This window comes from Fukomys damarensis, unplaced genomic scaffold, assembly GCF_012274545.1.
Source record: "Fukomys damarensis isolate Sample0158 unplaced genomic scaffold, DMR_v1.0_HiC HiC_scaffold_6, whole genome shotgun sequence".
NCBI classification, from domain to species: Eukaryota; Metazoa; Chordata; class Mammalia; order Rodentia; family Bathyergidae; genus Fukomys; species Fukomys damarensis.
In genome coordinates this window covers 29,959,242-29,969,490 of record NW_022900918.1, presented here as the reverse complement: position 1 = coordinate 29,969,490, position 10,249 = coordinate 29,959,242, and the positions used below count along the sequence as shown (strand labels likewise).

Below are 10,249 nucleotides of genomic sequence, written 5' to 3'. Positions count from 1 at the left end.
CCCCAAAAAAAAAAAAAAAAAAAAAAAAAAAATCCAACAACTAAAGTTAGAGGGGAAAAGATTTATTTAGCTCAGTTTGTAGAGGTTTTAGTCCATAATCAGTTCACTTTATGGCCGCATGGTACATGCAACAGTTCATGGTGGACAGAAGGTATCAAAAGCAACAAGGGACCTTAACAGTGTCTTTTTACCCCTTTTTTCTTATCCAGACTCCTGGGATTAGGGCAATAACAAACCCAATCAGTGTACTGGTTTAGTAATCACATGCCCTTAATTCCAGCATCACACAATCCAGATTCAGCCACCTGTGAAAAAGTCACCTGTGACCGCCTAAGGCTCTAGGAGGACATCTAGAACCAAACCATAACCTATCTATATGTGTACATTTATAAACTGTTTTTGTAACAGAATAAGAGGAGGAATCTAAAGGCTTAGAGATACAGGAATGTTGGGCTGGATTTATCACCTATACACCAACCTCCCACTTTTGTTCCATAGTAGAGCTAAGAAGACACTCCCTTTACTGAGACATTAAGAAAGCTATTTGTGAGGGACTATCTACAATCTTTTCAAAGTTCTGTGGTCACTGTCCCTGTAAGGGAGCTATGACTGGGAGGACGCAATGGCTGAGATGGGCTTTCTGATTTCAATGGGATGATGATACTTCCTAAAGTAGTACAAGCTTACCCAGCAACACTTTACCATCAGAGACTAGGCAGGCACATCAACTATAAAATATAGCCAATTACAGAGGAGAGAAACAAAAAGTAGACCTTGCCAAAATGGACCTACGCTATTGCTAAATATCAAATATGCCAGCACTGAGTCCAAAATTGTGCTCCCAATATGCCATCATGGGGCTGGGGGGTAGGGGTGGGCAGCAGATTGATTTTTCTGGTCTTCTTCCATAATGGATTCCCTTGTGATATTCTGGTTATGAATTTGCCCCCAATGCTTCTGCTTGCACACCACTGCTAGAAACACCCACAGTACCTTCATAGAATGTCATTCTACACAGCACTATACCTACTATTCAAGGAGCTCATTTCACAGCAGAAGTACACAATGTGGTCATGCCCGCGGGATTAACTGGCTTTACCATATATACTACACAACGTTTCCAATGAATACAGTGATGGTGAACATTTAGAGCTTTCAATAATACAGCCCACTGCAGTATGTATGCCATAGGTTCACCACCACTGAATTAGAAGACTGTCACCTGGCTATTCTGTACTCCCTATGCCACTAAAACTAAAAGGGAAAAAATAATTTTACTCTGTTGACTAGAAAAACTGATCCCAACTACCAAGGAGAAAAAAGGTAGCTGTTAAACAATGGAGGTAACACCTAGGTAGAATTAGGGGACCCTCCAGAGCATGTCTTAATTCTTCTATGCTCAACACTATGGGTTAATTAAAAAAAAAATCTATAACAAGCACAAAACAGGCAGTCTCTTCAGGGAGGAAGATGTGTGGATAAAAAAGCCAGAGAAACTGAGATTCCAACTGACAGAGAGAGAAGGAAAAAGGAGGTAGTTGAGAAGAAAGCATATGCATCACTTAAGACCTCATGACAAGTTATAGAAACAAGGTCTACAGTAGGTTTGCTTAATTTTTATTTGCTTGTTATACATGCAAGTTTATTTCTGTAGTCATCCTTCAGTATCCACAAGGGATCCAGTTCCAGGACCATCCCTGTCTCACCACTGTGGATACCAAAATCCAAATATTCCAATCCAAAAATCACAGTATTTGCATATAACCTACAAAAATCTCATGTATACTTTAAATCATCTCTAGATTACTTTCAATGCCTAATACAATATAAATACTATGTAAATAATTGTTATACTGTATTTAGGGAATAAAGACCAAAAAAAGCCTATACATCTTCAATGCAGATGCAAATATTTGTCCAAATATTTTTGATCTATAGTTAGTACAATCCACAGATGCACAGCCCACAGTACAGAGGGCTAACTGTATATGGGCAACCATTATAATTCAGATTCTGTATACATGAATTCACCCACTCACTTCATTTGTACCTGCAGCACTTTTACAGCCATTTGGAAACAAGTACATGCACAGAGCAATAAAAAGCTTGAATTACCTAAGTATATGTTCCCAGCTAGGTCTAACAAGACAACACTGCCTTCTTGTTTCAGCTTTTATATTATAAACAAGTACATTTTATGTCATGTTTTGTGCTTTCTAGGTGATTTTACTACTTAAAATGGCTCACAATCATAATACTGAAGGTTCGATCTGCTTTTCACAATTTGCCTGTCTCTTCTTAGAACCTCAATCCCCCCAACACTGATTGTTTGGACAGGGTTTTGCAAGAGAATAGATTTATTACAGGACACACAATTTATAAGATTCTTTTATAATAATCACCCAAAAAGTCAAAAGCAGAGGAGTGCAAGAAATCTAACTAGAGACCCAAAGAATCCAGCAAGGGCCTGGATCCTATAGCAATGTCCCACACAAGTCCAGCTGAAGGCCTAGAGTCCAAGGCGATGTCCTCCACAAGTCCACCCAGAGGCCTAGAGCCCACAGCAATGTCTCATGCTCATCCATATTGAGGATCTGCACCCTGAAGGCCCAAAGGCTAATGGTGGAAGCTAGAAAACTTGCATAGGTGAGGTGAAGAATTTGTGCTACCAGGCTAAAGGATCTACGTGGGAGCCAGGAAGTGACAATCACAGTGAAGATCAGAGAGCTTCCTTGAAGAGAAACAGCAGCCATTTCCAGCAACAGTGAGGACCCAAGCACAGCCAAGTTCACATCAGGAAAACCAACCACAGCAAGCTTTTCCTAGAAAATCAACAGCCCACGGATCTTCCCCTTTATTTCTTTTTATACCATTGACAACAGCCCTGAGGTGGGTCTTCCACTCCCAAACCTCACTCATTCAGTTCAGCTGGGTGTTCCAAGTAAAGCATTAGTTAATGCACCACACTGAACAGAAGCAAGTTTGAGAGCAGAAATGGTCCATTTTTTCCTTTTTCCCTCAGTACTGGGGACTGGATCCATGATCTCACTCATCTTAGGCAAGAATTCTACCAGAGCTAATCCTCAGTCCTAACTTTTTTCTTTACATCACCTAGTTCAGTAGTTTACATAGAACACTCAATATTTGCTGAGTGAATTTAACTACTTGCCTTCCTTTTAAACATAATTCTTCAAAATAATATAATCTAAGATATAAAATAACAATTAGCAAATCAAACTAATCAAACTGATTCATAAAGACAATATCTGAAAAAAATAGATTGCTGGCTGTTTTTGTTCTATGTCATCTCCATTTTGAGCCACAGCTAATTTTTATCCCTTTGCCATGTATACTATGAGCATTATTTTCCAAGATACATGGCAACCAAATATTATGCCATTTCCTAATCAGCATCAAAAAGGTTTCTCCTTAGACAAGTATCAATCATAGCTGAACAAAGGAAGCAGAAAAAGTAAGAAAAAGGGTAGAATAGGTAACCATATCATTCATTCAAGTTAGTATTAACATATTCTGACAAAATAATTTTTAAAATCTCATAGGTAAGTCATTAAAAGTATGATGGGTTAGTCACAAAGCCATACAAATGAAAGTAGAGAAAGCAGGAACTGACAATAACTGTACTGAAGTTCAAGCCAGGCAGAACCCAATCAGAATGTTACAATGTGAGGAAGGAAAAAAATCCTAAGATTATCCTATAAAGCAACACAGCTCTGGGTCCAAGACTCAAGCCAAGGTGAGAAGAGTCCAGACAAAGTCTAATGGAAGAAACACAGAAGACAAGGGGAATCCGGCCACAGAAAAAAGGCAGGAAATTCTGTATCTTAGCAACTCTGCAGTTAAGCAAAGACCAGTGAAAAAAGTCTAAACAAAAATAATCTGGCTGCCTTCCTTGCAAGCGCAAGGACCCAAGTTTGACCCCCAGTAACAGAAACATCATCATCATAATAGTGAGCTGGAAACCTTAGAACATGTAAGCATCTCTCTCTAATCATACTGACCTGAAGAGCAGTTTAGTCTACACAGCCAATTTGAAATAAAAGGCTAAGTAGTTATATACATTAGAGTGATGTCTGCACCAAAATTTCATAAATGAAGTAGAAAAATAAAATCTATTCTAAACATATGTCCTAGTCTATTCAGAACACAATAAAATCCCTTAGAGTGGATAATTTATGAACAACAGCAAGTTATTGTTTATAGTTGTGGAGACTAGGAAATCCACAATGAAGGCACCAGCAAATTCAGTGTCGAGTGAACAGTTTTCTGCTTTATATATACAGATGGCACTTTGTTGCCAACATGACTTAATCACTTTCCAAGGGCCCCATCCCTTAATTGTCCCATTAGGTGTTAGGCTCTAATAAATGAATTTGGGAGGAACACCAACATTCAAAACATAGCACCAGGGCCCAGGAATTTAGCTCAGTGGTGCCACTGCCTGCCTCACAAGCGCCAAGTCCCAAGTTCGAGCCCCACCCCAAAAAATAAGCACCAGGTACGATCAATTCAATGGACATTATCTGTCTTCGCTTCAATTAACTGTAAAAGCATAAACATTATAGTAGGCTTCCTTGCTCAAGGAATTTCAACTTGGAAAATAAATTCATAAAAAAAAGCTCAGAATCAATTTTACGCAGACATTTTAAAAATATTTATTGTACGCCGGGCGTGGTGGCTTATGCCTGTAATCCCAGAACTCAGGAGGCTGAGGCAGGAGGATCGCTATGAGTTCGAGACCAGCCTGGGCTACATAGTGAGTTCCAGGTCAGTCTCAACTACATAATGAGACCCTGTCTAAAAAAAAAATAATAATATTATTTATTGTAATTTACTTCATTTAAACATGTTTTAGGTACAGAAACAAGAGCCCCTGCCAAGAAACTTATATTTTAAAGGGAATAAACAGATAAGAAAAGTAAATGAGTTGTTTTTATAAAGAAAATACAAGTAATAAAGGACAATGCTATTGGAGAGAGTTCTTTTTACATAGCACATCAAGAAGGCCTCTGTGAAACATGAATGTTCATTTGGTGATCTTAGGGAACAGCTTTCCAGAGTATGGCAACAGCTAAAATAAAGACCTTATATCACAAATGAATTTGAAGTTTATAAATAACAGAAATCAATGCAAAGTGAGCATGGTGCCACATGCCTCTAATCTGGGTGGCTAAGGCAGAAGGATCACAAGTTCAAGGCTAGCTCAGTTCAAGGGCAACTCAGCAAGGTCCTGTCTAAAAATAAAAAAATAAAAAAGGTCTGGGGGTATAGCTCAATGTGAAGGCCTCAGTTTCCATTCCCCTCAGTACTGGGAGGTGGGGGGAGCTTCAATGTAACGGGAAACTTCTGACAGAGGTTGAAAGAGTTTGAAGAAATGTTAGGCATGGTGGCTCATACCTATAATCCCACCACTTGGGAGGCTGAAACAAGAGGATCTGAGTTCAAGATCAGCATAGGGTATGTGGTAAGTCAAGACCCTACCTTGCTAAACAAAACATTTTTTGAAATTTAAAAAAAAAAAGTTTGGAGAAGTATACATAATGCTTTACAGTTACTAATAAGATAACATTGGGAAAGAATAGAAAAAATGTAGACATATTGCTAACAAGTCTAAAATTCTGCTATCAATATAAGCAAAACAATTGAATAGCTTCAGAGACAAATGACATCAGACTAATTTAAGACAGAAAAGTTACTAGTAAAGGGAAAAAAATGACACAGGACACAAACTTGCTATGGTCTGAATATCACCAAAATTCATGAGCTGAAACTTAATTCGCTGTGATGGTATTAAGAGGTTTCAGAAGTGATTACATTATAAGAGCTGTGCCCTCACAGATGTATTAGCACCTTATAAAATGGATGGGGAACAAACTGATCCCTTTTGCCCTTCCACCTTATGCTATGTAAGGCTATAACATTTGTCCCTCTGCCATATGAGGATACAACAGTGTGTCCCTTGATAGACATCAAATAACCTTGGATTTCCCAGCCAAGAAGAGAACTGATGGTCAAAAACATCAAGGTTCAAACCAGGCAGGCCTAGATCAGCTAGTAAGCCCCTAAGTACTTAAAGCTGAAATAAATTTTTATTGTTTATAAATTACTCGGTCTAATATACTCTGTTACAACAGCTCAAACAACTGTAGAAGAAACATTTTCAGGTGAGAGGAAATGGAATCTAGACATGTAAGATAGGATTTAACCCAAAATAGAGAACAGGTTCAGATGTAGACAAGTTAGTGACCTGTTAGTAGAAAGAACAAGTTTTCCTGTGATAGATTTCACTTTCTCAATAAAGACAAGGTCTGAAAGAATGAGGTAAAAAGAGTTTAAATTGGAAGCATAAGGAAAAAGTTTTAAAATACTGATATCCAAGAACAAATACCAGGGAATTATAGGAATGTTCCTAGTAGTTAGTACCAGGAGCAATTCTACACAAAATCACTTCACAATTAAATCGTGATTAGGGCCCTTTTTCCTGCCTACTCCATTTTTGCTTCTAGTCACAGGTAAAACCTCAATTGTCCGCTTATGTGATGCTCCCGGGCAGGATTATACCAGCTGGAGACATCCTGAGAGGAACCAACTCTTCATTACATAGTCCCTCCTTAGACTAGGATGATCACCTCCCTCTGAGTTATCTGCTACATTTTTTTTCCCTATATACCAAGGCAAACTCTGGGCCTTTCCTCTTTGCTGCCCAGAGCAGCAATGATCAGGCCCAAAGCTCAGCTTCTTCTCTAAGTCGCTGTCATTAATTTCTGTCATTAATTTGCCTTGTGCTGTCCTGGATCTCAGGAGACTAGGACTTAATGCAGAGGTTCTAGTAACATCCCCTTTCCCTGTTCCCTACAATTCAGTGTGCATTTGAGATTGAGATTTTGTACTTAAAATGAAACTAACAACAAAATTGTTTTTCACCACCTGTGTTCAGCTCTAAGGTACAACAAACAAGTTGGCCAGGTTGGATTTAATCAGTTTTGTGATTTTTCCAGGTGAGTGAACCCAGACTATAGGGGCAGAGAAATCAAAGGCTGTCTGAGGTACTGTATGTACAGTGAGTAGACCACTAAATCCAAACTAAGAAAGCCAGTGAAGAGGATATGCTTCAAATTGCATTCCTTAAATCCCCACACAATTTGTAAACTCCTTAGGGAAAACGATTTTACCATATATACCTCACCAGAGCAAAATAATATACAATTTTGTTGATTGACTCTTCTGTACCCCAGAACTCTAAATAATGTCATATCAAATAATACCACTTTAAAAGTCAGTTTCTAACGATATGTTAAGAAAAATAAATTTATGCAGCAATGTGTGCATTCTAAAGAACAGATGACTGGGTTCCCATGCTATTTCCATGTAAACAAAGAATAGCTAATGACTAATTAATCAAAGGAAGATAGAAATGACAAAACACTAAACTTAATCACAATTAATTAACTTCACATGGGAAAATAAAACCTAATTGTTACAGGGCATCTCATCTCAGAACACTCCTGTCCCAAATAAAAACTATAGCATTTCCAGGAACCCAGAAAATGTGACAGACAGGTCAACTGGACTTGGACACTACTGCTAACTACAGCTTATCTTGTAAAGAATTTAAAATAAAATCATTTTTACTACTTTATGTACTCTTTCCATATTTGACTAATGTCAAGGAAATCCTAGAAAACTTGCAGTAAGTTAGGTTCAAATAAAAATTTTAAACAAAAAATTTTCAACTGTTCTTTTTCATCTGACCAAAATATAGTTTAATCAGCTCCATTCAGTGAAATGAAGAAAAAAATGGGTCCAGATAACATGTTAAGAAAGAAAAAAGATTGAACTTTGATAACAGAAAACAGGTTGGGTTTTCAGTCTGTTACTCAAATCACTAAGTAGAACAATCCATTAGCAAAGAAGTGAAGTAATTTCCTTTATCTGTAATATGAGAATAAAATAGAAACTACTAAAGACTTATTTCTAGTCCCAAAATTGTTTCTAATTTAGTGCTTCGTACTTTTTTCAAAGGTCTGTGAGAAAGGGAATACTAACAGTCAATCTTTCAATTCAGGATACACGTTCTCCTCTGGATTACAACAGAAAAGTTTTTTTTAAAAAAAAAAGTGTTTTTAAACCTGAAAAAATTAGACCATCTAAGCTAACTATTGGTAACATTCTCATTAGCATGCAACTATTTCACATTCAACCTTCTCACACACCATTCTCTTTTATTTCTTCTCTCCAGGGGCACTTTCTGAGAACTGTATGGTTCCAGATCCCAGACAAAAACTTATTTAGGAAAACAGAAGCTAACAGTGTGCTACTCACATCAGAATTTTTATCTTTATATCCCCATCACCAACTGCAGAATCTCTATACAGTAGTCCCCTAATTTAACTCTTCTATGTACACTTGATCTTAGCCAAAAGGCCATCAAGCAATGTTAACTCTTCTATATAATATATTACACTCGTGGTTCTCAAAGTGTTGGTCACTGGAATCTTCCTTAAACTGCAAAACTTTGGGTCTCATCAAGACCGCTTAATCAGAAACTATGGAAGGGTGCCCAAAACCCTGTTTTTTAAAAACTCTACATGAGATTCTAATGTGCACTCAATTTTGAGAGCCACTATACAAGAAATTACCTTTTCCTTAATGACTGCTAGTGGCCACCCCCACCCCCACCCCCCGCCAAAAAGCTGATTTTCCTCAGCTGCCATCAGGTAGAAATGCTTGAACCCACATGATACTGTCAACTATTTAACTTGTCTCCCTCTTGTACACAAGATGAACTTAAATTACACTCGGAGCTACAGTTCTGTCAACTGTAAAACAGGAACAGTACCACCAGTACCACATAGCTCCAAGAATAAGAGATGGCTTACAGAAAGTCTCCTTTCCTTTCTACTCTATCACCTGTACCAAGTTCCGACCATTTTACACAGACAATGGCCACAAATAAGAGAGAAGAGAGCACTCTGGCCCCCTGAGAAATGTCAGCGGCTTCCTATATAGAAAAGCTCTCTAATGTGATTTTCTTATGAAAAGGATCACATTAGAAAAATGAAATGTTAAAGCGTTTACAGAATCATTAAAAAAAAACTAAATTCTGATAAGATAGTCGACAAACTAGTGGAAAAGCAAATGATACAAAAAAGCACCTCCATAACTTTAAAAATTTTTAAAACTGAAATTTGAGCATAAGTAACTTTCTCTTAAGCATCCCAAATAAATCACGAAGAATAACTGGACATAATATGGAAGAGATCTAGGGTATAGTAATTATATACTAAATATATATTAAAGTAGTCCAGGATTCAAATTAAAATGCCCTATACTTTCTAGGGCAGCTTCACTGTCAAATTCTTTGCCCCAATACCGCCACACTACACACTCTTTTTCAGTTAAAAAAAAATATATATATATTATATATAAATATATGAACACCAAGAAACAAAACAACACAGCCTTGAATGAGACCTAAAAATTGAAGAGCATTACCTATTACCAAAAAAAAAGTTGACAATTTTGAGAGGACTTCACCATACACAAATCTTAAGTTCAGTTCCTCACTCTGAATAGAATATCCGAATGTTTAATTTGACCTCCTTGACAACTGCCCCCTTTCGTGGAGATGAAAATTGATCAGCGCATGTGACAGATGTGTCATTATACTCGAATATTCAGCACAGTAACAAAGCTGGGGGCATTCACCAAACTGGCATTTTAGGCTTTACTTCTTACTCCTCCCCGCTGACACTCAAGACGGGACGGCCCTCTATTTTCTCTTTGTCGCAGCAGCCAACATTCCAGTCTGGAGGAGTGAAATTTAAGCGCTCCTATCTTTTATAAAGGGACCCTTTCCAGGCAACTTTTAAAAGCACAGCCAGCCATAAACGGAACTGACACCAGGCTGGGAGTTGGCAGAACCACAAACTTGGTCCTCTGCCCTCTGAGAACGCGAATCCCGACACTAACTCCGGATGCATCGACCTAACGACTCCCACACACCTCACAGAGCATCGAAACGCGACGGCCACTACTTTCTAAATACTCAAACCTGTCCCCTTCGCTTCCCGGCCTCCGCCACCTGGAAACTCCACTGCGAAAGGCGACTCCCATCTTGGCCACCGCCTCCTCCCAGCGCCCCGACCAACAGAGTCCCCAGGAGCCAAGCGACAACAGTCCCCGCGTCCCAGGACGCGCCGGTGCCTCGCTTCTTCCCCAGACAAACCCG

General features: G+C 38.4%; 1 protein-coding gene across 1 annotated transcript in view; it reads right to left on the bottom strand.

Moving 5' to 3' along the window:
- Positions 1-10,249, bottom strand: part of Dnajc3 (DnaJ heat shock protein family (Hsp40) member C3) — a 65,600-nt gene that overhangs the window by 39,178 nt on the left and 16,173 nt on the right. The window contains exon 4 of the mRNA XM_010631018.2: positions 10,103-10,231. Coding sequence (XP_010629320.1) covers positions 10,103-10,231 — 129 coding nt within the window. The remainder of the gene's footprint in view (positions 1-10,102; positions 10,232-10,249) is intronic.